Source organism: Rhinocladiella mackenziei (genome assembly GCF_000835555.1).
Source record: "Rhinocladiella mackenziei CBS 650.93 unplaced genomic scaffold supercont1.3, whole genome shotgun sequence".
NCBI lineage: Eukaryota > Fungi > Ascomycota > Eurotiomycetes > Chaetothyriales > Herpotrichiellaceae > Rhinocladiella > Rhinocladiella mackenziei.
In genome coordinates, this window is record NW_013550602.1 from 3,330,158 (window position 1) to 3,357,223 (window position 27,066).

The following is a 27,066-nucleotide window of genomic DNA, read 5'->3' on the forward strand; positions in this document are numbered from 1 at the left end:
GGTGAACACTGCTGAAGATGCAGCTGGGACTTTCGTTGAACCCAAAGAGTGCCAAATGGTTGGATTATCGTCGACGCCATGGGTATGTGAGTCCTCTACCGACAGGAATAGAGCCCCCTTTTGGGATCCAATGAGAGATCACATCCATTCCTCGGGGATACTCGCGGCAATATGACAACTTTAGGGCTAGAGGTTTTAACCCCGATATCTCTTCCCCAATATTGCGGAGAGATCCTTGATCCATGGTTGATCCCATATGGTTTCAGTTTGAAGGGGAAAAGTTTTCGCGATCTTGATCCAAATTGGTAAGGATCTCGCGCCCATAGCCTATACCAACACTTTCTCCAATTTTTGGCCAATAACCGGACATGGGGAATACGCTTCGAAGATAACGCCCTGTTTGGGGTAATTCTGACGTCCCGACACTCTGGTTTGGAGAAGCTATGGGCATTTGGTCCCAGGACTTCCCCTTAAGACGCCGGGCAAGCTGACATGAAGATTGGTCCGTGAGATGCAGCAGGGGAAAACGACTTCAGAACTTTAGAGAAAAGCAGAGGATCTCAAAATGTCGGGAGCAAACCAATACAATTTTCTCGTCGTCTTTTTTGTGACCTTCGGGTCTCTAACTTATGGATATAATTCGGCCATCATAGGAGCGGTCATCGGTCTGCCGTCCTTCTTCGAGTACTTCAGTATCGACATCAAATCAGAGGAGGGATCTCGAATTACTGGAGGTGAGACCAAATCTTTTGGACTGTGTCCTATCCCTCTTGGATCTGACAGCCTGTTTAGCAACGAATGGCCTGTTTGCCGGTGGGGGGATCATCGGTTGCTTTTTCATAACATGGCTAGCCGACAAGGTCGGCCGGAAGCGAGCAATACAGATCACGGCGACCCTCTGCATTATAGCAGGTGCTCTTCAAGCTGGATCGGTCCATATTGCCATGTTTCTGGTTGCTCGGTTTCTTATGGGTGTGGGTGTCGGCATGGTCAATGTCATCACTCCTCTTTATCAATCAGAAATTTCCCCTGCCAAAACAAGAGGAAGGATGGTTGGATCACACGGATTCATACTCTGCGTTGGCTATGTATGGGGTTCACTGCCTTTCCAAAAAGGCCTGTTTCGCTGACCAATTTTACAGGGACTTGCAGGTTGGACTGGATATGGCTGCTATTTCCTGTCAAGCCAAGTGGCTCAATGGCGTCTATGTCTGGCCCTTCAGATCGTTCCACCTCTTTGCCTGCTAGTTGGATCCCCCTGGCTCCCTGAATCTCCTCGTTACTTGGTGGCGAATGACCAGCAGGAGAAAGGATTTACGATCCTGCAGCGCCTCCATCACGTTCCTGAAGACGAGGATGACACCATAGCCCGTGAGGAACTTTACCAGATCAGAAAACAATTGGATCTTGAACGACAAGAAGGCTGGAGACAGGGTTGGGTCAAGGGATGGATCCTCCTGTTTCAAAGGAGATCCTACAGAAAGCGCCTCCTCTTTGGATTTCTCCTGCTGTAAGTCCCAATATGCCGTCTATGTTTTTCAAATCCTGACCATGGCCAGTGGTTTGGTCCAGTCTACTGGCTGTCTGGTCATCAACAACTATCAAGTACTCTTGTACAATGGTCTCAGTCTGTATGGGGCAATGCCTCTCATGCTCTATGCCATTTGGGATACCTGGGCGGCCTTCATGAACTTGGTCAACGCGTTACTGCTCGATAAAGTTGGACGCATTCCAATCATGGTTGTTGGACAGGTATGTCTTCGAGCCCGTCCGCATTGCACTTTCTAATCCACCAGATTGGCTGTTCCATTTCCGTGGCCGGTTTCACTGCATGCCTCGCGAGATACGGTGGCACGGACAACAAGATCGGAAACGGGTTCGGAGTTTTCTTCCTCTACCTTTGTAAGTGCCGTCTAAACTCAGTCTGGGCACTTTCCCTAATTCTCCCCCAGTCGTCACCTTCTTCGGAGGCAGCATGGACGCCAGTTCCTACGTCTACTCGTCCGAGATCTTCCCGACCTCGATCCGTGCCCAAGGCGCCGGATTCAGTGTCTCTGGCCTCTTTTGCTTCAGCCTAATCTACACCATGTGCGCTCCAGTGGCCTTCCGGAATATTGGCTGGCGGTATTATTTAATTTTCATAATTATCCCCCTTTTCGGCGCGTCTATCATGTATTTCTTCTACCCCGAAACCAAAGGGTTGGCTCTGGAGGAGATTGCGGCCAAGTTCGGCGACGAAGTCGCTGTTGACCTGACACATTTGACAGCGGAAGAGAGAGCGAGGTTAGACAAGAGCCTTGTTAATGCAGAGGTGGAACAGTTGGAGCATAAGGCTTAGGATCGAGAGCTGGACTTAGCGCCGTCGCCCGGAGTGTCAGCATCTAGGAGGGAGGATGGCCTGCTATTACTATGGCACCCAAGCCCCCGCCATTGAGATTTGAGTCGTCTGACTGACCGCCATATCAAGCATCTCAAGGCTGCTTTGAATTGAGTAGACGGAATATACATTCGATTGGATGATCGCTGTTATGCGATATCATGGTTACAGTAAGATCGAGGTCTAGAACAGGTGCACCTTCATTCTTCATTCATATCATGCATGGAATGATCTATGCTGCCCTTCTTTCTCGCTAAAACGCAATGGCCATCCGCACAAAGAACCCATGGAACGAAGATCCTTAAATATCGGCCGTGACTCCCATTCCCGAAAAAGGCCATTCGCTCTGCGCTTCATCCTCTGGGCCTGCACGACGATCTGGTGAGCGGGGACTCATCTTTCCCAGAGCAGGCGGCCCGATCGCAATCTACGTCAAAGTCCCAACAATATCTCAGCACATTCCTCTTCTACGACAGGGCAGGGTATGATTGAAGCACTGTGCCTAAGAATACCAGGTCGTTGACCGCTTCAAGATGCAGTCTCAGATCTTGATCTTCTTCTGCAATCCATCGACGTTGCTCCGCCGTATTTGCTGATCAGGCACCCATTGGGTAGAAGCCAGAAATACCCAACCCCTTCGACTGAGATCATTTCTGGAGTCGTCCTATTCGACACCGGCACTGAACTGGCGTTTGCTTTGTGCTCGCTGTGTCGGAGAGGACGAAAGCCAATGGCACGAAACTCGAGGACCACGCACAGGAGCGCGCCGACGGGGAAAACCAGTCTGAAAAACATGCGTTTAGGGAACAGGGTGCGGGTTGTGGTACGGTGTCATATTGTGGGAGATTATCGGCTAATGTATGAGAACGAAGTCAGATTGGGAAAAAGGGGAGGGTTTCTGGGGCGGACAGGAGGGGAGCAAGGGAGTTTGTTAGGGATTGGGGAGATTTTAATTATCAGATTGCAAAGGAGCAGATCTGTTGTGGGAGGCTTTGTTGTTGGTGTCGAAGTTGAGGTTGGGTTCCGTGATTGGAGACTAGAGTAGCAAAGGCATGATGACAGATTCAGAATGGTCCTTTGGGTCTGAAGGTGTGATTTATTGGAGCGGATCGAGGTAGCCTGGATGGACGGAAGTTTATTCGGGAAAACTAGTCCTCTTCGTTCTGATGCTTATCAAGCCACGCCTGATGGCCACGTAAGCGCGTCGTCGAGGTTGGTAGTGGACGGGTACAGAGGCCCGAGATAAAGTGATGATCAGATAAGATTATGGTCGTACTGTATCAGTCTCATCAAGCACCCGGCCTCGACCTCAACCTCAACCCTCCTCGTCATCCCTTTGATTTGCCATCATTGACGATGCTGTGGTCTCTACTGCTCACGACGGCGGCGGTGCAAGCAGCGGTCCTACCATATATACAGCCTAATCCGTGCGATGATGGCGTCCGGAATGCCAACCACATCTTCAACGCCATCCATTCCTCCATGCGCCAATGGGGATCCTCATTGAATCATAATGGCATGTCACTTTTCCTCGCCCAAGTTCCCGCTGGTACACAATTCTACCATGGATCCCCGAAACAAGAGCCTGTTGAAGGCATGGAGTGGCTGGCCTTTGAACCTGAGCATGCCATCAATTTTGCATCGAGGATGAAACACCCACCGCCACCACCACCCGATAAGCCAGGCATGATGGAAATGTCGTTGGATGAATCTCGATCGTGTAAAGCTGGGTTGGAGGAACACTGTCGAGGTCATCTGACAGATCATCGATTTCCTCAGAGTCCTATCATGGAAGGAGGTGATGATCGGAAATCAGCACCACGACCGAGGCCGAACCCGATGGAAGCAGGTTGGTTGCATACGTACAGAACCAAAACTCTCACGCCCTTGCTCTACATCGATGGCATGTCTGCCGGAAAATGCGAGAAAGGAACGCTCGACACTCAAGATGTCTTGCTTTTGAACGCTCGGAACGAAAGTCAGGGGATGTTCTGGGAGAGGGAACGTGCAGAGAGACTGTGCAAGATGGCAGCCCAGACTTGGAACGGTAAGATTAAAGGCTTTATTCGGATGGAGGCCGGGTTTGAGATCATCATGTGCTCGTTTGCGAAGAATTTGGATTTCCTGCAAGCGGTTCGGGCGGGTTCGATTGCGCCGGACGGGGAAGAGCCTCCTCCGGACGATCGCTTTTTTGGAGACAGAAATATCTGGGATTGGGTCCAGGCTATAGCGGCACGGTATGATGGGATTGGGGGTGGGAGAGTGAAATTGAACTACGACAGATTCGTCACGAGCTACCATTATGATCTCGACCTGTTCACAGGCGACGATGGTCTTCCGAGGCTGGAGAACATCCCGGTTTCTTCATTGGATAAAATCCGCGACGACATCCACTCCATGGTGAACGATTGGGATCCTTCGATTAACCTGTATGAGGAAAAGGCAATCGATTGGCAGAAGGTCGCCGACATGGTCGTTGAACGATATGCGAAGGAATTGAAATATCTTGTCTCTGGCGCTTTGACGGAACCCGAAGAGTTCTTCCACGAACTCGTTCGAATCTTGCGTGTCTTCGTCGACTCTGATGCTCGCAACACCACGGCCGAAGTCGATCGATGCGTGGCTCAGATGATTCCCATCGAGTACGATGTTTCGTGTTCGGTGGCCGGTCGAGCTGTCCACTCTGTCGCTCGGACGATCTGCTCGGCGTTGTTTGCTGCTTTTGATGCTCACGTTCCTCTGTTGGACACGATGGACAATCTGCGCTCGTTGATTGAGTATCTGGATTGGACTGTATGGAAACGGTGCCCGGAATGTCCATTGGGTACCGTCTGTTTCATTCCCGTCTGGCCGTTTGGGACCACGGAGGATCATGAGCATCCACAGTGTCGCAATGCCAGCGAGTTAGAGGGTAGGAGAGGATATTGGGGCAGTCTTCGACCCCGTCAGATGGAGCCTGGTTTGAAGTATTTCCCGTAGGACTTTTCGACGGAATTGGCCGGGTGGGTACCTGGGTGCTTTTCAGAAGCGCTGGCTGTTATGTGAAGACCGCGAGAAACTCCTACGGTCGAGGACAAGGGTTACGGCGGAGCATTGTTGCCTTCATACAAGATCATCTTTGTTTCGTTCTCATTTTCCCTTCAATCACCATCACACCATTTTCTTTAGTCCATTTCTCTAATCATGACTATCAATGATACCCAGCCTGACCGGCCGATTCCGTCAGACGATTACTATGATCTAGGATCCTTCCATCGTCCAGTGACCACTCAGAGCAATGAGGCCCAAAAGTGGTTCGATCGCGGTCTTGTATGGAGCTACGCATTCAATCATGAAGAGTCAGCCGAATGCTTCAAGAAAGCCATTGCCATCGATCCAGACTGTGCCATGGCATATTGGGGACTTGCCTATGCCCTTGGACCCAATTACAACAAACCGTGGGAACTTTTTGATGGTGAAGAACTCGAATCGGTTATAACACAAGCACATTCGGCTGTGGAAAAGGCTAGAAAGAAATCAAGCTCTGCCGACACAGTTGAAAAAGCATTGATTGACGCCCTTGAGTTCAGATACCCTCAATCGCAACCCGCTCCCGATTGTTCAGTATGGAATCAAAGATATGCCGACGAAATGGGCAATGTATATTCAGCATTTTCAACCGATCTCGACGTCGCTACCTTTTACGCAGAAGCGATGATGAACCGTACACCATGGAAGCTGTGGGATTTATCTACCGGACAACCTGCTCCTGGAGCCAGCACACTGAAGGTGAAGATGGTGCTTGATCGCGCCCTAGCTCAACCCGGGGGCCTCCGACATCCAGGGATTCTCCATCTCTACATCCATCTGATGGAGATGTCTGGAACTCCAGAGATTGCTCTTCCGGTGGCAGATCATTTACGAGGTCTGGTGCCGGACGCCGGTCATCTCAACCACATGCCTACGCATCTTGATATCCTATGCGGTGATTATCGACGAGCCATCTCTTCAAATCTCGACGCCATTCGCGCCGATGAGAAGTTCCTCGCTCGCGCAGGTCCCCTGAAATTCTACACCCTGTACAGATCACACGATTATCATTTCTGTCTCTATGCAGCCATGTTCGCTGGCCAATCCCAGGTCGCCCTCGAGACTTTATCCTGGCTAGAAGCATCAATTCCAGAAGAACTGCTGCGTGTGAAATCACCGCCGATGGCTGATTGGCTCGAAGGAATTTTGGGACTGCGCGTCCATGCTCTCATTCGATTCGGGATGTGGCCGGATATTCTCCGCCTCCCGCTTCCAGAGGATCAGGATCTTTACTGTGTGACGACGGCCCTGATACATTATGCGAAGGGTATTGCATTGGCCGCAACCGGGAAAGTGAAGGAAGCGGAACAGCAACAAGTTGTGTTTCAACAAGCGGTGAAGCTTGTGAAGCCGTCGCGGACTCTGTTCAACAATACCTGTGTCGACATCTTGGCTGTTGCCGACTCGATGCTGAATGGTGAGTTGGAATATCGTCGAGGAAATTTTGAAACTGCATTCTATCATTTGCGTCGATCTATCGCTCTCGACGATGCACTCCCCTACGACGAGCCATGGGGTTGGATGCAACCTCCACGACATGCTTACGGGGCACTGTTGCTTGAACAAGGTCACGTCGAAGAAGCCGCTGCGGTGTACAGTGCCGATCTAGGAATTGATGATTCACTGCCTCGTGCCCTTCGACATCCAAACAATGTATGGTCACTTCACGGGTATTACGAATGTCTGGTCAAGCGGGGTCGAATGGCCGAAGCTCGAATTCTCAAGCCGCAATTGACATATGCTATGGCCATGGCAGATGTACCTATCAAGTCTTCTTGTTTTTGCCGAATGACGTCCAGTGACGCAGTTTCATGAGGAGGAACTTCGCCGATGGGATCAGAAATGGAATGGAATTTCTCCGCTGGCGTACGGCTATCTCTTCTGTGATTATGGTTTCCTGCATCTGTGTCATGCCTTTCTATATTCATAATCCAACGGTCAGCAACGTGATTCCTCACGTCCTTCTCGAATTCCCGTGGATGGGTGAAGAGGTGACATGATGTCGGAATACCCAGCTTCTGGCACGCTTGCCAAAGACATACCTGCGAAGATGTGTTAGAAATGGCACATCCTCAAAGATATCGTCCTCACATTGGAATTGTCAAGAGAGTAACACCAATAGTGATCCCGCCAATGACAAAGAAGACATTTCTGACACCTTGACTTGCGATCCAACCATTGAGATAGAAGGTCAGACCGAAGGCGAAGAAATTCTTAATGAAGTTCATGGTGGCGAATGCTTCACCGGCTTGTTCTCGATGACAGTCCACCACATATGTGACGACTGATGTTGTACCGAGCTGCACGCCCAAGTTGATGAGTCCAAGACATACAACAACGGGGACCGGCCATGGGTCTTGTTGATATGCTGCTTCACCCCAGCCGAAGAAGCCCGTGGCGGTAAAGAGAACATAGGTGACCATGACAGGAAGGCGGAATTCAGGTTCTGGACAAGTTAGGTCCGCCAAGGGTTTAAAAAAAAAAAATTCAAACGATACTTACCAAACGTTCCCTTATTCAGTCTCGACATTAGCTTCGCTACACCATCAATCGCAGGTCCGGCGATGGCCGTACCAATGAGTGATGCAACGAAGGATGATAGATTTGTGGCGCCGACGGAAATGATGGAGAAATTGTACGGCGGCGCAGAAAAGATTTGCGACAGTGTGATAGAGATGCCAACCAACCAGGAAATACAAGTGGTGAAGAGTAATGTTGCCCATAGAACAGCAGGTGAACCGAGCAGCTGGAACGGGTGAATAAGTGTTTTCCAGAGCGAAACGTGGTTGACATATCCGGAGTATGGGAGCATTTCTCTGGTGAAGGAGATCGTTTCCTCTGACGAGGCTGGTGGCGAGGTGGTTGTGTTTCCACCTTTCTCTGACCGCTCGATTTGTTCCACGGACTGTTTGATATCGTTGATTGTGACCTGCGAAAGAGCTGAGTATGAAGATCGCAACGGAGAGGAGTGACGTACATTTTGCCCACCAGTGTCGATATTCAGGGCTCCCTCACGTTTGAAGGCGGTTTCAGGCATGAATAAGAAGGTCAAGAGGACTTGAAGGATGAATGCTCCGCCCATGGCATAAAGGCATATCTTGTACGAGCCATATTGAATAATGGGCCCAGCTGACGCATGTCAGTCCAGATTACGCCACGAAATTGCCAGACACACCGATAGGTGGACCAAGATTGATTCCGCCCAGGACACCGAGGTTGAACAATGCAGTGTAAAATCCACGTTCATGGACGAACCTATTACCGGATGAGCGCAACAATAATCGTCGAGACGGACTCCACTCACCAAACATCAGCAATCGACGCAGGCACCAATGCCTCCATAGGCGCCATACAAAAACCTTGTAGAACTCTTGCAGCGACGAGAGACGCGTACGATTTTGCAGCAGCGGCCCAGAAACATGACACGGCCAACCCGATGGAAGTGATCAGATAGACAGGCCGTTTGCCGAATTTCACCGCGAGTCCATTGAGGAGGATACTAGCGACGGCAATGGCACAGATCAACCCGCCTTGAACACCGGACACAAAGCTAGTGAGATCGACGTTGAGTTCTGCAGCGAGAGGAACGAATGCGGAACCAAGAAGGGGACCGACAGCTTAACGAACAAAATCAATCAGAGTCGTTGTTGCTGACAAACTTTTCGTGAGCGACGTACCCCCGACACATCCACAACCGTACGCGAACGCGATGGCGAACAGCCACTTCTTTCTCTTGGGCCAGTTGTAAGGATCATTGACGGAGTCCGAGGGCTGGGGTACAAGCACGATGGTCCCGCTGGGATCATGCTTGAGGAGTGACGGGTCGATGCCTGAGATTTCTGTGTCGATACGACCGAGTTCGCTCAGGGGTGCCGTACCGGGCACATGCTCAAGTTTGGTATCTTCGATGATTCCGAGGGGCATATTGACGAAAAGCCTGACCCAAAGAGAAGGGAAGGGGGAGAGAAGGCGAGCGATGATCAGGAGATCGGTCCAGGATCGAGATGGGTAAATACATCCTATCTAAGTAGATTAATGCAGTCTACTCATTCAAGTGGGTTCATCCGGCAGACAAAAAGAGCGGGTGTGGAAACGTCTCCACGTGGGTGTACCATCTCCCACAATTTCTAGCATCGAGGTCTCCTTTTACGACGCCAATCGTTTGACTTTTGTCGGCACTTGGGAGAAGCATGCAAGTGTTGACTTGGGCTTGGATGCTTGAGGCGTTCCTCTGGGGATTGGGTACTGACTGGGTGTTCAGTATTGAAATCTCAATGTTCCGGTACACCAATGGGGCTGGCGTTATATCCATCCACATCTCTCTTCGCGATCTTAGCTAGTCGTGCCAGAGCGGAGCCTGTTGAACAGATATCAAATCTATCGCCGATTCTAGCCACGGCCCCTAGTAGGTTGTAGCCTACGCCGGTGCCCATTCATTGTTACGGAACACGGGCCTGGGGTTTAAAGTGGAGGGGGAATTATCCGATGGTGTTTACACCCATGCCTTGTCGTCGGGGGTATTTCCGTTCAGGTAATTATCCGTATGGATCTATGGACCCTTGGACGATATGTTCGTCTTGAGGTTGCGGGGCACTTTCATTCAAGACGAGACACGGCGGGCGAAGGAGGTTTTCTCGAATTTCCCGCTGTCTTAGGAGCCGTCTACATGGCCTCCGTCCGAAATCGATAAATAGACGGAGATGGACAGGTATTGGTATTGATTCCTGGTCCTCAGATAGTAAACGTTCGTGCTCACTCGTTCCTCGTTCATTCCTGATCATTGTCGTTTTCGTTTTCGTTTTGAAATAGCACTTTCAATTTGGTGAGTGCATCATCACAATTCACCTCCATCCCCGTAATGACATCGACGGCTTCTTCTTTGGTGATGATCAATTGCGCAACGAGCCAGAAGTGGAAGCAATTCCTGAACATGCCCGCGGTCTTCATTGACTTGGACGATGATGCAGAGGAGACGACTTGATAAATCTGGCGCCAGCGGTCGAGGGCGATTTTCAGGTCCCCAAAAGCGGGGCTCGAGGACAGAGTTAGAGGTCTGTCCAGCTTCCTGCTTGGAAGAGAGGATGTTGGTAGGTTCATGGAGAGCGTCATGATGCAGGAGTGGATGTAGACGTAGAGGTCTGCGAAAACCAAAAATAAAAAGATGTCAGTCAATCTGCGATGAGAGAGTAGAGATTCGGGCACAAGGAAAGGGAGGAGTGCAATCAATCGTACAGTGGATGAGGATGAATAAATCAAAGACTGTCATGTCGCAGTTCAAATCTTCAGCCATGGTCGTTGTCGGTTCGTGTGAAGGATCTTCTGCGGCATCGACTCCCACTCGAACCAATGCGGACGACAATGACAGGGATGAGGAGGTGTTGGAAGCGGCTGTGGGCGCTTTGCCCTCGAATAACATGGCAAAAGCCTGGGAGATCGTCAGGCGGGGAGCGAAGATCGATTCATCTTGCATGAATGGGTGGCGGGAGCTGAAGATAGCTTCTTTGCAGGGTAAGTCGGTGTCCAGTTCAGCCAGTGTCAATCGGCATGGGTAATTCGAGTAGATGCGCATGGCGCAGTCGAGGAGGGCGATTACGGCGAGGGTCCTATATAGTACACACAACCAATCAGTACGAGAAGCCTGGACGTGACGTGTGAGGAGTGGATCGGAGAGAGTTGTAAGCAAACGCGCACCGGATCCGAGACTCTTTCTGAAGCCAGGCAGTTTCTGAGATACGGTCGGAAGGTTGGTGGCGAGAGCGGTGGACTTGGAGTTTGCGTACGACCTGACATTTACCAGTCAATATAGAAATGGAGGTCAAGGGAGAGAGGGTTGTATGTATTACTTTAATGACATCTCCAAAGCGGCATTCCGTCGCGCGACGTTTTTGAATCTTCGATCCCGCCCAATATTGCGCGACAACGATCAAGAATCCGGCTTGCAGTTCTTGAAACTTTTCCCAACCGCGATCTGTCGAGTCAGCAGTTTCTGCACCGTGCATGTGGTTCGTCATGGCGTGAGTGATTTCCATCTCGAGCGCAAAGATATCCGAGTCAAAAACAACCAGTTCCGCGAGATCGACGAGTTTCTTTGCGGCCAACCTCTCATTTTGGTCGCGCGAGTACATGGCGCCGACGAAGACGACGGCAATCACAAGGTTCAGCGGCGCTTTGGACGGGTCGAATGACGGCTTGTGTATCAATGGGGAATTCAGGTGCCAGTTGCGGAAGTACAGGGAGATGAATTTGGAGATTTTGTCCGTCGTCAAGAGGAAGTTCAGGCACGTGGTCAATTCTTGTCGCGCTTTGCTGTCGAGGGCAAGGCACCAGAGTTTATTGTAGAGGGCCATGTTGACGCTGGAGACGTAGGCCGGTGTCGACGCCACTTGGTCGTGGCTCGTCGCCGTGTGTGTCTGGGTCTGCGTGGAGTCTGAAGATGGTGTCGGCCCGTGGACGAGCACGTCACCGCCAGACATGACTTTGGTTGCGTCATAGAGTTCGAGTTGTAGGTCCGAGTATCCTGGCGACGGGATGAATGCGAACGGACCCGTCCAGAAGTCCAGGTATTGATCGTCCATATGGTCCAAAGGCGACTCGATCATGCTTGAGTAATCAACGTCGATGGACGAGGGGCTGGCATCCACAGATTTGACATTGCTGGCAAGATCGGTGGCTTCCTCGGGCTCTTCTTCGTTTTGCTGGTGGAATTGAAGGCTGCGAACCCGATCGTCGCAGGGAGGCAGGTTGAAGGCCTCGGTGAATGTATCCGTACCACCGTTCAAGAGGGCTTTGATTGAGACCCGGTCTTCGACGGTGTTCAAGTTTTTCACTACGGACGCACAGGTTAGACCAGACGAGATAGGGAGACGCCGGAATGGTTCGAACCGTTTGATTCATGTTGCACCGAGTGTTTTTGACGACAGGGGACTTTTTTCTTCTTGCATTGTGAACATGGGTTGCTTCCATCGCAGCGAATCTTGGAGGAAATGCACTGAAGAGACCCAAAGTCAGGAAGGATTGGTTATTGAAGAGCCATGATTCTCACCGTCACACAAGCATGTGGTCGTCTTCCTTTGGGGATGGAATTGGGGGGTTCTCGCTCCCCTCGTCGCTGGCAGTGGTTATAATGCGTTTGCAAGCGATCTCTACGGCCAGTGTTAATGGCGCCAGGCTCTCAGATCTCGGGTCAAATCCGTACTTTCGAGAAAAATTCCGGCTGCAGAAAACGCATGAGAATGGTTTCGCCCCCGTATCTTTGCGCGACGCGGATCAGCTTCAGCGCAAAACAGATCTCTCGCACCGGTACTCACGCCGCGTCTGATGCCGCTTCAAATGCTCAGCGCGAGAGAAGCTCTGTCCACAGGTCATGCACCGGTACCGCTTTTCTGTCGCCGTCGGAGACGCCGTTGTCTTCGCGGTGGCAGACCTTTGAATTAACGCTGACGACAACAGTGCTTGATTCCGAATTAGATCGTGGAAATTCTCCATGGCGTACGATACGGGTGCTGATAATTGAGAAGAGAACAATAGGATTTGAGAGTTTTTGGAGGGGGAAGGGAACGGAATGGGTTTCATTAATTAATTGGCAAAGCGAAGCGATCACGATGGGCGTCCGGATGAATAACCAACGCCGGTTCGAGCTTTGCCGGGAACCACCTGGAGTGATGCCTCTAAACTACAGGACATTTTGCCCCTCGCCTCCAGGTTTCAGAATCAATTAGTCCCAGTCTGGGGCCTCCCCGAGGGACCAGGGAATTTTACGGAGTTGGAGTGGATGGCCCGGATGTGGGATGTGGGGAGAGTGAGAAAAGGCGAACCAATTAAATGAAACGATGCGCGAAGAGTGGTGGCGCCGTTGCAGGGGCCTCGATCAATTACTCCCATAATTCTCTCTCTCTCCTCTCTTTAAAGGGCAGATCTGGTACCAGCACCTCGATCTTCTGCGGGCGGTGGTACAGGCGGAAAATCAATCTTGTCATAATTCAAATAATCCACATTGACCTTCTTCTCCCTCTCGTTGACCGTCCAGCCATTCCCGATCCATGCTCCGGGATTGTCATTGACGAACTCGTACTCAAAATCTTCCCATCTCGGATACGCCAGCGCCTGCATGGCATGAAGAGACGATCCTATCGAGTAGTGTGAGCGAGATCCGGAGAGCGAAGGAAAAAAAGGGAGGATATCTCACCTGGCCAAAGAGCACTGACTCTCCCATCTGTTGTGCCACCTTTATACCAGCTGCGACAATCGAGACTGTACACGGTCTTTTGAAAATACAAGTCACAGTACTGGACGAAGAATTTGACGGCATCAGCTCGCGGAGCCATGGAACGGATATTATCCCGTTGCATCTTTGCCATACATAGAGTCATGTAGTCGATGGCCTTCTCGATCAGGAGGAGTAAGTTGCCGGTGCCCAGGGCAGAATTCGGGCCCAGGGAAATGAAGTAGTTCGGGAACTCGTCCGTCGCTACCGACAGGTACGTCGATGGGACCCGTTTCCACTTGTCTGTGAGACTGGTACCATTCTTGCCCACGATGGGGAACCGTGGACAGAAGCTCGTGTCGAAGCCTGTCGCGCAGATGATGGCATCCACCGGATGATGGACCCCGTCTGTTGTGATGATGCCGTCTTCCACGACTTCGCGGATTCCCGTCGCGATGACATCCACTTTCGGATCGGTCAGGGCTTCAAGATATCCCGGTCCGGGAGTCAATCTGCGGCACACTGGTGGGAATGATGGCATAAGGGTATCGATCAGAGCGGGTTTCCCGGAGAGCCTTCTCTTCATGTTCTCCGTGAACAGTTCCACCGCCCCTAATTGTTCGGGTGAGCCTTTGATGGTCACGGCGTGGACGGATTGGAGTTCGAGTTCAATGTCTAAGGAAGTCAGCCGCATGCATTCGGATTTTCGGGGCCGTGATACCTTTGCGGAACTTCTCGTAGAATTCTGGATCTCTTTTGAACCGGCTGATGTCCTCTGGTGCGAATGAAACTATTTACCACTGTCAGAATACGATCACGACGTTGACGGGCCCCCTACAATTATCCAAGCCTTGACCCATTTGGTCGACTTTTTCTCTGGCAAATGTCGGAGACAGCCAGGTTCGGCCACGAATATAATGATCAATATGACGGGAGCGGGCGAGCACAGCAGGGACAATTTGAATTCCACTTGATCCATTTCCTATCACGGCCAGTCTTTTGTCCTTCACAAAAATGATCGTGTCAGTTCGTGTGGCGCCGAGTTCAAGAATGGCAGTCTTACCGCCCAGTCAAACGACTCGTCCCACTGGGCACTGTGAAGCAATGTACCCTGGAAGTCCGGAAGACCGGGTATATCGGGCCACTTCCAGTCATTGAGAGCGCCGGTTGCTGATATCAGAACATCGCAGGAATCTGCCAAAACAACGTTGTTGACTAGATCTTTGATCTAGCCAGATGTCAGCGAATTTCTTCCAATGCAGAGACCAAACCGGACCTGGATGCTCCACTTTGAATGGCGATCATCCCAATATGCACCGACAACCTGATGCCTGAGCTTGATATATTTCATACAATCGTACTTGTCCACCACCTTCTTCCAATATTGATGTATCTCCTTGGCAGTGGCATAGAACTGCGACCATTCATGATTGGGTTCAAATGTAGCTTGGTATGTATGCGCGGGGATATCACAGGCACATCCCGGATATCTGTTTTCGAACCACGTCCCGCCAATATCTGAGTTCTTCTCGTACACCTGAAGAGAAAGATTGGGAATCCTCCGTGGAAAGCGAATGGAGGCGAGAATTCCCGAGATTCCGGCCCCAATGACTGCCACGCGAAGTGGTCGACAGTCATCGATGCATCGGTCGTCAAGCCAAAACTTCGGAGCCTCGCCCATGATTGAGATTTAATTCAACAAAAGATTCAACCTCCCTAATCCTCTGCCAGATCAGAGAGGCTCAGAGAGGATAATAAGAGATCCATTCTCTCGCACGGCCTTGCCGAATCTCAAGCCGATAAGAAGGGCTCATCGTCAAGTGGTACCACTTGCCACCTATCCCAAATGTAACACGTTACCTTCTGTACCAGGTTCGACTAAACGATCGGTATTCACTCAGTTAGGGGTTAGTAATTCTGGAGAATGGGGAAAGGATAGGAGAAAACTCCCCCCACAGTCCGGAGTAAACCCATCGAGACGACAAGGTACAGTACAAAAAGGTCGGCCTCGGAAATACCCCACGGCAGGGAATCTCTAATCCCACTTTCGGATCACAAGGGTGACGAACTAGATCAGTCGTGCGGACAAAAGGATTGGAGGATGTGGTCCCCCAGTTAAAATTCAATTCATCAAAGGGCGGTATCGTGCGGAAAACGATCTTCCGTGAAACCGTCCCTCTGCAAACCAAAGATATAAAAAAAGGTAAAAAGAAATTCCATCCCCAAGAACCCTCCATACGAAAAATCACGACCATCGCCAAAACCTCAATGATACAGAAATGAAAATTTTTTGAAGCCCAATTTCGGATATGGCTGGTCTGATTGAATCTATGCCAAAGGAAGAGTCTTGCCAGCCGAGTTGATGACCGTGAATCCTAATGACTGGATTAATCTTTGAACCTGTGAACAGGTTCGAAGAGAGTACTCACCAACATCAAGAGCCCATGCGATGCTGTTGAATTCAACAAATTGATTAACAATTTGTTTCTCGTCGTTGATCTCCATCAAGTTCATTCCCGTGATAGGAATCTTCTCGGATCCGATGTTCATCGTCCAGTACCACAAGACATTTCGGCAGCCCGCAGGCATGGCTTTGATGGTTGACACATCCTCGATCGATGGAGCGTTGAGGACGTTGCTGATGTAACTCTGTTTCCCGGCGAAGGTGAGGCTCCCAAGCTGGATATTGTTAATGTCTCTTCCAATAATTTATACCTTCACCTTACTGGCTCGCCAGAGAGGATGTTGATGGAATCACTCTCCTCATAGAAGTCGTCGCTTAGAAGAGCCTGAGCAGTGGCATTGGCTTCGATGATGTCAGAATGTTCCAGAATGCTGATGAACTCGTCGATGATGTCTTCAGCATCGGATTGTTCAAGGCAGACATCGGAATCGCATGTGCAATCACATTCATCGAGAGAAAGAGCTGAAGAACTCCCTCGCTTCATCCAGCCAGCCCAGCTGGGAGCAGCAGCCGCCATGGAGGCAAGGCTGAGAGAAGCGGCGACAGTGGCGAATCTCATTTGGAATGGTTGAGAGGTATCAAAGATGAAGAATGTTGAAAGTAAAAAGTTTGAAAGCTGGTACGAAATGACTTGGGAAAGTTCCAGGAAATTTGCAGTGGTTGAGAGGCAAAATGATTCGAGATGGACGAGATGAAGTTATATACCCTATTGCGACGGTATACAACGGAGATGTTATTGACCTGTGCTCATCCACGAGATTACCATTCTCGTATGTTGTACATGATCAAGGGATGCAAAGCCACCTTCCGGTCATATGGAATTTGACCAAGACTTCTCATGCTTTCAAGGCTCCTCATGCTTCCAAAGCTTCTCATTCTTCCAAAGCCCGTCAAAGACGTTTCAGGGAAGTTTGTTGATCTTGTTGCAGACCAGGAAAGCTGTTGTCCATGCCCGGCATATAATCCGCCGGTCGTAGTAACCACCGCTTAGGAGCCGAAATTTCGATAGTCCAGCAAGGACAGGAAAATGAACATTTTGACAGACATCAAACTGAACAGTCGCATTCCACTGGGCGAGATGAACGTTGGTCTCGACCGATGGTCTCGACCGGGAGTGCTTTCATCTGACAGCTGTCAACTTTTTCTTGGACTGATCAAAATTGAGATTGACACTGTTGAATGCGTAGATGTTGAGAAGTCGTATAAGTAAATTTATGCATCTTACTGATTGACGCCATCGAATTCATGCACTTTTCGTGCACTTTTCTTTTCTTATCTCTTTCCTTTTCCCTTGGTTTGGCTATATTGATTTCCCCTTCCCGAGGTCAATGTTGACGGTGCATCTGGATCATGTCCTTTTGCCTCACTGAAATACGTGACTTGTACTCCTGCGATGTTTGATTCAGTAGATGATTTTGGCGGTTTCTAGTGAGCTGGGAAATTCCCTCATGGTTGGGCACTTACGTGAAAATCGGCAGCATTTCCGATTAGCATGGGATATACAGTATAAAAAGACTCACTCTGCCTGCACGCTCAATTGCGGTGAGAACGAAATCATAGTCGGACCAAATAGAAAAGCTGCGACACTGAAACATCCATGCTCAGTATCAGGCTGACCTTCTCAATCCCAATCTTTTTGACCTACACGTGGACACCAGGGTACATATTGGAATCAGAACATCATACAACTATTCTCTTGCGATCGTCTGTATCAAAAATGGTGGCACATCAATCCTACCAGTAAACCAAAAGGGTAAGGCTAGTGGCTGCCAGGACTGGCACCGATCGACTAACCATGAGGTAGAGCTCATGATCGATAGCCTCCTCTTTCCGCACTATGTACAGTACAGTGGATGAGATAGCTCGCCCTCGAATATCTTTGGATTCAGACTTTGCGCCTGCAGAGGATATCCGAAAAAGAAAATGGCATTCTGTGAACCCGTGTTGTGCCGATTTCAATGCGGAAAGTGTTGGCTAGTCACGTGAGGCCGGTTGGCTTGGCAACTTGCGCCCTTCCTTCTTTTCGTCTTGCTCTCTTAGATAGAAGAACAACAACACATTCCTTCTCTAGACTCGACAGTCTATCAGAAAGCTCTTGAGACCGGAGTTTGAATGTTGCAGCTGGGTTGACACGTCATGACGATAACAATCTCACGGATCTTCGCATGGGAACGGAGTGTGTATGAAGGCATAAACGTTTGGATTTCCCTTGCCGGTTCAAATTGTACGCGGTAGTTGGCGGTCATACGACTACGGTGGATCAAAACTCGAATGCATAACTACCGTGGATCATTTGGGGCACACCAGCAGTGACTCCCATCGCTGATCTTTCAGGTTTGCGGTTTCGATATTTGTCAGTCATTCTGTATCTCTTACCTACAGACTCCTGTCCGTTGATCCCACGTATTGATGTCCCACTTCACTGGGGTGGATAGCACCCAAAGTGAAAATAATTTCGAGGTGTTGATGGTGATCAGTCACAAGGGGAAATCAACACCTACATATCCCGACACATCCGAAAACAAAGGCAACCATGGTAAGACTGTGGCGTTCTGCTCCTTGGGTAGATATTCACAATATGTGCATGTTTGTACACCAGAGCTTGAATTTCGCAGAACCCACTGCTTTTGGGAAAATCATCATCCACGACGATCAGTGAGCTGAAGCAAGATGGCTTTCGTGAGGCTTGTGAGCCTCCTTTTGTTTATGATGAAGTACGTCATGGAGAGAGGGCTCCTGTGGCCTATCTAAGAGGTTGGTCTCTCGTTATTGAAGGATGAGTTCTTTCGTTTCGACACCACCAATCGCCAACATGAAAGCTCTGATAATCAGCTTCTTGGTTTGGCGCCGCTGTTCGACCTACGGCTTCGGTATCCAAAGTCCCTCTGGTTGTCGACCAATATATGCTATCAAGGAAACTATTCCAACGGGTCGAATCTTTCTGGACATCGGTTTCGGTCAAGATACATCTAGCAAGAACCATTCGCAAGCACTAACGCCTTCGCCTCCCTTAAAAATACCGCTATCGATACCCCAAGCACCGCAAGATCTCAACATATTTGACAATGCCACCAACATTTCCGAAAATTGCCTGAAGTTGCGCGTGGGCGGACCAGCCAATACCTCGGCAGATGCCAAAATTACCCGTCATGGTTTGGAAATATAGCGGTGGACATAGTATCGGCTAGGTGTACCATCGTGCCACCAACCTCAGCTGGACCTACCGTAGGATTGATGCGGAAAGATTGCCGATCTTTTTTGTGGTTCTGAAGTGAGGATCATCATTGGATCCTGACAGCAAGACAAAACCCCAAGGATCGTAGCTGCCGCGCCAGAGTCTTTGGATTTGCAGCACCTTCCGCTCTGAACGGAACGGGCTCTCTAAACTTTGGCCTTTAGGATCAATGATTGGGGATCGAATGGGTTGAAAAAAAAACATACTCCCATCGGGCGGCGACCCAGGTAATGCGGCAATCTTCGGAGGGGCCGGCCGTTTGAGAAGAAACAGCCTCGACCCCTGCCCAGTTTAATGATCAGCGAGTCCGTGACTTACTATTCGAGCAAAGCGACCAAATTGTACTCGTACGCATTGATCCAACCGCTGTTCGGACCTTTGTTCGCGAAGAAAAATACTTCGTGCCTGGGTGCGTGTCATTTCAGCGATATATCGCACGTCTTCAATCAGGTGGAAGCATACAATGCGGCCGAGTCGGATACTGAGCTGGTAAATCTTGTGGTCAATGAGAACAATGGACGACCAGACCTAGGAATCAGTTATTGGACCTGAAGCTACTTCTAGAGCAGTGGATGGGATCAGTTCAATTACAGGCACCAGGTATCATTCCGAAGTGACATAGCTGTAACCGTCCATGGGCGATTGCCTTTAATCATCGTCCCGGCCCAGATAAATTCCATCCTGTCATTAAAACCCTTCAGGCAACGAATGACGCTCGCCAATTTCTTTTCGCATCTTCTTCTCCCTGATCTCCGTCTCAGTCAACCCTTCTTCACCATTCGCCAGGGCCTTGCTAAGGATATCCTTTGCCCACTCATCGGCAACGAAGTCTGTGCCCATTGGATTTTGATCATACTTGGGCCCTGACATAAATGCATCCGCATCTGCAGGGTCGTCGAAATTGTCGACCTGCAACTCGATCTTATTTCCGTCCGGATCGCGATAGTACATGCTCGTGGTAGGGCCGTGATTGACTGTCCACACGGGGAGGACGGGCTTGGACAGAGATTTCAAATAAGCATATTGCTGTGCAAGAGCCGTGAGCGTGGGATAGGTGAAGGAAATGTGGTCGAGGCCCGCATGACCGACGTCCTTGGGTTTCGGCTGCGTCTCGGGGGTCTGGATGATGGCGATTCGGTGGTGTTCTTCATCGTAGCGGAGGAAACACAAAACGGGGGTTTTGCGCACAATGGAAGCCCCCAGGAGGTCGAGATAGAATTGGATCATGGGCTCATAGTTCTCTGACGTCGTGCGGAGAACGACGTGGGCAAGTTGTTTGGGGCGGTGATGGATTAAGGAGCCTGGTCCGTTGGTGATGCGTCCATGGTCGATGGCAGAGGACGCCATTTCGATGTGAAAAGAGTGGCCAACAAGTGACCGTTTAATGTCTTGGTTTTCTCCGAGAATTTGTGATATTTATGTACAAGCTCATTGCTAGCATGAGCTCATATTAGATCATTTCAGCTCGGTCACGACAAACTTCCCCGACGTATGTGTCTACCCCAGACTTGAGGGACGGGGTAGGTCAAGGTTCGGAATTCGGCCATCATGGTACCTCCCGGAAACGTGGAGAGAAGGTTCAATGGGCCTGAGTAGCTTTTGTTCTTCCACGATCTTACTGTCAGATCGCCTGGACCGAGCGCTATCGTGAGGCAGTACAACGGAATTGATCTCATGGAAATCCTCAGGTAAGCGATACATGGCTGAGTGTTGTAGCTAGTCTGTCAAATCAGGACGTGAGGTTTGGTTCGTACATTAACTAGTCCTAGAACTTATCGTACCACTCGTTTCGTAGTCATGGCTCCCACCAGAAAGGACCTTGCTGCAGAGAAGGATTGTCAACATCTTGTGACCAAGGTAAGGGACCAGGAAGCCCCCTGCACATGCGTTGAACCAATGGCGGGCAAGATTCTTGAAGTCCCCATCGTCATCTCGGTCCGAGTGCTTCGGATTTCGGTGAAGTCGATCTGTGTGTCCTAATACTGCAAGGCCTCGGTGAACTCGAATCTGGGTCCTCGGCCCTGAGAAGGTCATCGCTGAATACCCCTCTGCCTCAGGAGAGCGATTTTGATGTGCCTGGAAAACGGGTATATACGAAGCTTGGATGATGCCGATTGTCTGGAAAATCATCGTCTATAAGAGAACTTGGGGTGGTAATTTGACGACTTGGATGTTCCGGAAAAGCGCCGATGATTGTAGCGCCGTCCACGAGCAAAGAGTGCTCTTCTCAGAATATTTGTAGCTGTAACTGGCAATGCCGATTTCTGAATTTGGCGCTGCAATCATTTAGTATATGAATTTCCAACATGGCGGCAGGAGAAAGACGAAGTTCAGCGTATCTCACCAGGCCACACCAAGATTCCTCATTTAGTTTAGTAGCCAATCACCTCTCATCGGTGCCTGGGTATTCCAGAGCTTCTCAAATCCAGAACTTGGTAACCAGCACTCGAAATGACTCGGATCGTTCGTGTTTTCCTTCGTACCAAACGATGCTGTGGCGATTCTCCAGGTCAGCTCCCGGATATCCGAATTAACCGTGTCCCCCGCCTGCGTCAAGTTTCTCCAAGTTCTCTGAGGATTATGTTCTTATGCCGAATTCGAATTCTGATCTGAATGAATTGATCAAATTCAACGTGCCCATGCAGTCAGTGGGAGAGCTTGTCAGGCTGACCAGTGCTTGTACCAATTGCCGCGGTCGAAAAGTGAAATGTACGAAATGTCAAATCAGCTTTCTATTTTGATCTGACAAGAAGCAAGGCAGCGGAGGTTCGCCATGCGCGACTTGTCAAAGGCAACAGAAGCAGTGTTTATATCCAGCGTCACGAAGAGGGAAACGATCCAAACCTACTCAGCGCAGCCTTGCTCAAGAAGGAGGGGGTCAGTATACGGCTTTCGACACCACCAACAGCAATGCCCAGGTTTATGGAGCGAGATCTGCTCTCCCCCTCACACCCTCTCATACTTCGCCCGACACGAACGAGGGACGGAATGGAGAACTTCTTTCCGGCTTGACATATCCCTCACAAGGGTCGACGCTCGGATCGAATTCAGGGTCCGGAACCAGAGATATTCGCCCGACAAGCCAGTTCCTCACATCAAATATTTCGCCTGATCTTTTATCCCCGATCCAGGCTCACTATCCTCTGGCAGAGCCCGGTCCATCTGGCGCCAGGGAGAGGGAGGATTTGGTTGCCGATGGGGAAGAAGGTGTGATTCCTCTCCCAAAGGTACATTGGGAACACCACGGACCGTGGTCGTGGGTGTCAGTCTGCTCACGACCAGGTCTCCGATGGGTTTGTGAAAGAACTCGCTCCGATGAATTCGTTGAAATCGCCAACGGACTCACCAAAACCTGGAGCCGACGGTTGAAGATGAAACGATTTCAGCCTCTAAGAAAAAAAGCTGCGGAACCAGACAAAGAAACAGCCTGGAAATATGTCGACGGTGAGTTCCGCAATCCCAAAGGATGGAGCCGGTCATTGATGATGTCCACAGCATACTTCGAACAATCCTACGACGCGGTGTTTGGCATTCTCCATCGTCCAACATTCGAAGCACGCCTCCGGGCTCACTTTGATCCTCATGGGGCCCTCCCTGTTGAAGATTCTTCATGGTTTGCACTGCGGAATATTGTCTATGCCGCGGGATGTCGCTGTGTGTTGGCCAACGATCCCACCGTATCATTTGTCGATGCAGATGCTCAAGTCACGCAGTTCTTCCACAATGCTCTTTCAGTATTCAGTGAGATCATCTTTGGCCATTCGGGTTTCACCGCTGTCCAAGCTCTCGCTCTTATGGTACGTCAGCATCTCGATATCACGACACCATCTAATGAAGCAAGACATTTTTTGCCGAGGGACTGGGAAGTCCCGCTGTAGAATACCCCCTATGTACCAATGCCGTCCAACTTGCCCAAGCCAAAGGGCTTCATCGAGAACCATCCAAATCTTGGGGTCTACCCCAATCCGATGTATTGAATCGAAGCTGGCTCTGGTGGGCAATTTATTGTCTGGAGAAACAGATTGCCTTCCGGAGCGGTCGTCCTTCAGTCATCGACGACGACAATATCAGCACTCCTATCCCAACCAAGGCACCCCCCGGAAGTACTATTGACGTTGAGGTTTTCACTCTGATCATCAAACATGCGCAAATATCCGCCCAAATTTCCCGTCGAATCATGTCCGTCGAGGCTTTCAAACAGTCCTCCGCCGAAGCCATGGATACTATCCACGACATCCATCGCCAACTGCTGGATCTGTTAGAATCCATCCCTCCACAGCTCCAAGTGAAGAATGCGGTCAGACACGAATACCCCGCAAATTCTCGGCGGGTCCACACGATATACCTCCACTTTGCCATCTATGGAAGTCTGATGGCGACGCACATCATCTTTTTCTACCCCTGGATCTCTCTCCGTTTCGGCACCGAATCCGATCCAAAATTCCAAAATCAAGTCGTCAGTTCATCAGAGACCATTGCCACCGCAGCACGGCAGATCATCTTGGTACTCCGATCTATCACAACCGACGTGGCCATCCCGGCCTGGCTTGCCTTTTACTATCCCATGTACGCGCATATCAATCTTTTCGTGTACATTTTGAGATACCCTTCATTATCGACGGCGCGCGCAGATTTGGCGTTGCTAGACATCTGTGCCGGACATTTCGGTCACGTTGAACATGTGACGAATTCGGAGATTTCATTCCATTTCCCCCGCGAATCAGCTGTGCTTTGCTCTAGGATGGTGAAAGCGGTTAAAGGGACGGAGAAAGAAAATGCCACGGCCCCAGTCACGCCACAGGAGCCTGGATCCATCATTGAAATTGGCCGAGCGCCCAATCGACAGGACGAATCGAGCGGCTCGCTATCAACCACGTTTGATATGGTATGAGTCTTCTTTGATCAGTTCTAGGAACGGTGCTGACGTGTGACCATGTAGGCCAATCAGTTTGATCCCCTGAACTTTGATATGGAGTCTTGGAACCTTTTCTCCTCGATTGATGTGACGGATAACCTTTCCACGACTTTTGAGGGTTTCGTGGAATGAGCCATCTACCCGAATCTCCAAGACGTATATATGGGGCGGAAAACGTCGGCATCGAGGCTAAGTGACACGATCCTGGAACAAATGATCGAAGAACAACTCTCCCAAAGTGTTTGGAAATTCTGCAATCCGGCAGAGGGGTTTTCCTGAGCTCGCCATCGAACCTGTCGTCGTGGGTGAATGATATTTTTAGATTTGTCACATGATTCAGACCCTGGTGGATTTCCGGACTCCAGTATGTGTCACGCTTTCCGGGTGGGATCTTGAACAAGTTGAAAGCGAAGGACAATTGCGAGGAAATGTCGGTTTGACCGGCTGCGAACAGGACGGAAGTGTGCTGGTGCACAAATTTCCCAATGTTCTCTGTTTATCGTGACATAGCCAAAGGACTCCAATGCCCAATGGTAAGGGAAGTCGAGAGGTAGAGACTGAAGGTTAGATGGGAGCTTTGATAGAGTGCAGCTAGAGGTTGGATATCAAGCCTGTCTAGACCCGTATACGGTAAAAGTCTTTTCTTCTTGCTCGCAAAAATGGTATGGGATGTAAGTGATCGGACGTTGTTTCAGTGATGTGTCTGGGAAAGCAGTTCAATCGATGCCGTGCTGGCTGTTCAAGATGTCTAAACGATGTCACAGAAGATGTGTCGAGAGAGAAGATTTCGAAAGAAGGAACACGTGGAGCTCTAGTTGTCAATAGCATCGGCGCTGATTTCTTGGTCGTGGCTTCAAGCCGGATCCTACTGCTCAGCATTCTCCGTCGCAAGTCTACCGTAGACGAAATGACGCTCGGTGAGGCTACAGATTGTGATGAATAGAGGGGTAGATCGAGTCGATCAATAATAGCTTCGTAGACTTCTGCAGGGAGATCTATGGAGCGAAAAAAAAGAGGAGGTGTTTCTTTTTGGCTTTGGAAGCATTTTTTCCCCCCCTTCCGTATGGCTGATATGTAGTGATTCAACAATTGAATGGAGAGGTTTGATGGGTTGAGAAGTCCTGGTCGAGTGTAGTCTGATACTTTGTAGGTTCTGAGAAGGGATTAGCTTCCCGCAAACCAAACCACGCCAACTAATTTAGTACTAGTCAAAATTTGGCCATCCTACTCCGTATTCTCTCCACGTCAACTGGGCAGATCTTTTGTATTACTCTTCGGGCCTCACATTCATCTTGCTCAATGGCTATTGGAGAAGGCGTTCAGCAGACTGGTATTCGAACCAAGCATCACGGCACTCGGAGACTAGGCCGTGAGATCCCCATCTCACCAACTCCGCATAATCGAGACGACAACTCTCAGGGACTTTCCTTTGTTAACATATCTCGTCCCGACGATGCAAAAGACAAAGACACAAGGAAAGCAATCCGACATCATGTGATGGCAACTGTTGGTAAATCACGAAGAAAGCCCCCTAAATCATTTACCTTTTCAGTCCGAGCTCTACCCACATACGTTGAGACACCCCAAATATCAGGCGCACCATCGGCTGAGGATTTCGATAACTGGCCCTCTTGGAGATTCGTCCCTCGATCACTTCATTACTACGGTGTATTTCCCGTGGACACGGGTACACGAGCTCGGCAGCTCATTCAATTCAGTATGTTGCTTGGAGGAGGTGTAGACCCCAAACTCATCAATTGCCAGTGCACACCGAAGGAGATCATGTCTATCGACCATTTCGGTACGAGTGGTTCTCTATGGCGGTTGTCGATTACAGTGCGTTCTACCAAATCACCAATCACAGTGGGACCGAATATAGTGACTGTGTCGAATCTGCGCGGTATTTCAGCACATGTCTGAACCAAATTGCTCAAAGACTTGGGAGCAAAACAGACAGCATTAGTCAAGGCGTCATTACTACCATATTGGGATTTCTTTGCCACGATGTATGTGTCTAGCCCTCGTTCCAAATCCATTTATCTGACCAAGGTCAGTCATGCCTGGGAAAATGGGATAGATGGGCCATTCATATGGATGGCCTTGAAAATATCTTGCAGCTTCGTGGAGGTTTTCAGATCCTCAGTACCAACACGTCAATGTTCACATCCTGGTATGACCTGCGCGCAGCATATGGATGCGGTGAAAATTGAACTTCCCGCAGGTTTGACGTTCTTGGATCGTCTTTCTATGACTCTTCTCCATGATTTCCCATTCCTGACCAATTTCTTGACGATGGGAGACAAATTTCGAGCCTCTCTCTCACCGTACAAGAGCTCATTCAGCGATTGAAAAACACCTCTTCGGACTTGGCGGAAACAGCAAATTGCCTCGAACGAGCCGCTCATCTCGCAAATTTGGTCAATGAGAATTCCCATTCTGACCTATTTTGGAAACAGGGTGCAAAGGCTGCCCAAAACATTGCTCCAGCCATTCACTCTCTGCTCTCATTACCGAGATTACCAAGTTCTCCTCCGGGAAATATATCCTCCGAGGCACTGCTCAGAGAGACTCTCCGCGTTGGTCTCCTCATCATGATGGCTGAGCTAAAGAACGTTTTCTCTCTTATCTCAGATGAGCTCGGCGCACTACGAGAACGATTTTCATCTCTGCTGACTCTGCCAGCGGATGAGAGCTTATTCCCAGAACTCAGACTGTGGATCATCCTTGTCGTTGGCCTCGATGCGGCCAGGAGAAAGGAGAGAGCATGTATGCGCGATTCACCATTCGATGAGAGAGGTTGGCA

At 49.9% G+C, this 27,066-nt stretch overlaps 11 protein-coding genes across 11 annotated transcripts; 6 read left to right on the forward strand and 5 right to left on the reverse strand.

The window, feature by feature from the left end:
* Nucleotides 1-565: 565 nt before the first annotated feature.
* Nucleotides 566-2,338, forward strand: Z518_04731 (uncharacterized protein; the record flags this gene model as incomplete). Its single annotated transcript, XM_013418437.1, has 6 exons — nt 566-734; nt 793-1,088; nt 1,143-1,510; nt 1,560-1,752; nt 1,797-1,902; nt 1,953-2,338. 6 exons carry the CDS (start codon nt 566-568, stop codon nt 2,336-2,338), a joined length of 1,518 nt encoding a protein of 505 aa, XP_013273891.1.
* A 1,395-nt stretch (nt 2,339-3,733) lies between these two features.
* On the forward strand, nt 3,734-5,356 carry Z518_04732 (uncharacterized protein; the record flags this gene model as incomplete). Its single annotated transcript, XM_013418438.1, has 1 exon — nt 3,734-5,356. One exon carries the CDS (start codon nt 3,734-3,736, stop codon nt 5,354-5,356), a length of 1,623 nt encoding a protein of 540 aa, XP_013273892.1.
* Nucleotides 5,357-5,560: 204 nt separating this feature from the next.
* On the forward strand, nt 5,561-7,261 carry Z518_04733 (uncharacterized protein; the record flags this gene model as incomplete). Its single annotated transcript, XM_013418439.1, has 1 exon — nt 5,561-7,261. The coding sequence occupies one exon, from the start codon at nt 5,561-5,563 to the stop codon at nt 7,259-7,261; it is 1,701 nt and encodes a 566-aa protein (XP_013273893.1).
* Nucleotides 7,262-7,400: 139 nt separating this feature from the next.
* On the reverse strand, nt 7,401-9,370 carry Z518_04734 (uncharacterized protein; the record flags this gene model as incomplete). Its single annotated transcript, XM_013418440.1, has 7 exons — nt 7,401-7,488; nt 7,538-7,892; nt 7,949-8,375; nt 8,424-8,575; nt 8,622-8,701; nt 8,751-9,063; nt 9,124-9,370. 7 exons carry the CDS (start codon nt 9,368-9,370, stop codon nt 7,401-7,403), a joined length of 1,662 nt encoding a protein of 553 aa, XP_013273894.1.
* An 843-nt stretch (nt 9,371-10,213) lies between these two features.
* Nucleotides 10,214-12,931, reverse strand: Z518_04735 (uncharacterized protein; the record flags this gene model as incomplete). The annotated part of the gene is made up of 8 exons (XM_013418441.1): nt 10,214-10,584; nt 10,679-11,049; nt 11,138-11,229; nt 11,290-12,272; nt 12,299-12,434; nt 12,489-12,588; nt 12,642-12,696; nt 12,754-12,931. The coding sequence occupies 8 exons, from the start codon at nt 12,929-12,931 to the stop codon at nt 10,214-10,216; spliced, it is 2,286 nt and encodes a 761-aa protein (XP_013273895.1).
* Nucleotides 12,932-13,348: 417 nt separating this feature from the next.
* On the reverse strand, nt 13,349-15,330 carry Z518_04736 (uncharacterized protein; the record flags this gene model as incomplete). Its single annotated transcript, XM_013418442.1, has 6 exons — nt 13,349-13,572; nt 13,632-14,324; nt 14,371-14,439; nt 14,488-14,653; nt 14,713-14,877; nt 14,926-15,330. 6 exons carry the CDS (start codon nt 15,328-15,330, stop codon nt 13,349-13,351), a joined length of 1,722 nt encoding a protein of 573 aa, XP_013273896.1.
* A 647-nt stretch (nt 15,331-15,977) lies between these two features.
* On the reverse strand, nt 15,978-16,630 carry Z518_04737 (uncharacterized protein; the record flags this gene model as incomplete). The annotated part of the gene is made up of 2 exons (XM_013418443.1): nt 15,978-16,328; nt 16,376-16,630. 2 exons carry the CDS (start codon nt 16,628-16,630, stop codon nt 15,978-15,980), a joined length of 606 nt encoding a protein of 201 aa, XP_013273897.1.
* A 2,295-nt stretch (nt 16,631-18,925) lies between these two features.
* Z518_04738 (uncharacterized protein) lies at nt 18,926-19,279 on the forward strand (the record flags this gene model as incomplete). The annotated part of the gene is made up of 1 exon (XM_013418444.1): nt 18,926-19,279. The coding sequence occupies one exon, from the start codon at nt 18,926-18,928 to the stop codon at nt 19,277-19,279; it is 354 nt and encodes a 117-aa protein (XP_013273898.1).
* A 756-nt stretch (nt 19,280-20,035) lies between these two features.
* Nucleotides 20,036-20,695, reverse strand: Z518_04739 (uncharacterized protein; the record flags this gene model as incomplete). The annotated part of the gene is made up of 1 exon (XM_013418445.1): nt 20,036-20,695. The coding sequence occupies one exon, from the start codon at nt 20,693-20,695 to the stop codon at nt 20,036-20,038; it is 660 nt and encodes a 219-aa protein (XP_013273899.1).
* A 1,241-nt stretch (nt 20,696-21,936) lies between these two features.
* On the forward strand, nt 21,937-24,239 carry Z518_04740 (uncharacterized protein; the record flags this gene model as incomplete). Its single annotated transcript, XM_013418446.1, has 4 exons — nt 21,937-22,057; nt 22,106-22,792; nt 22,844-23,145; nt 23,190-24,239. The coding sequence occupies 4 exons, from the start codon at nt 21,937-21,939 to the stop codon at nt 24,237-24,239; spliced, it is 2,160 nt and encodes a 719-aa protein (XP_013273900.1).
* Nucleotides 24,240-25,562: 1,323 nt separating this feature from the next.
* Nucleotides 25,563-26,473, forward strand: Z518_04741 (uncharacterized protein; the record flags this gene model as incomplete). Its single annotated transcript, XM_013418447.1, has 3 exons — nt 25,563-25,980; nt 26,028-26,269; nt 26,318-26,473. The coding sequence occupies 3 exons, from the start codon at nt 25,563-25,565 to the stop codon at nt 26,471-26,473; spliced, it is 816 nt and encodes a 271-aa protein (XP_013273901.1).
* Nucleotides 26,474-27,066: the final 593 nt, after the last annotated feature.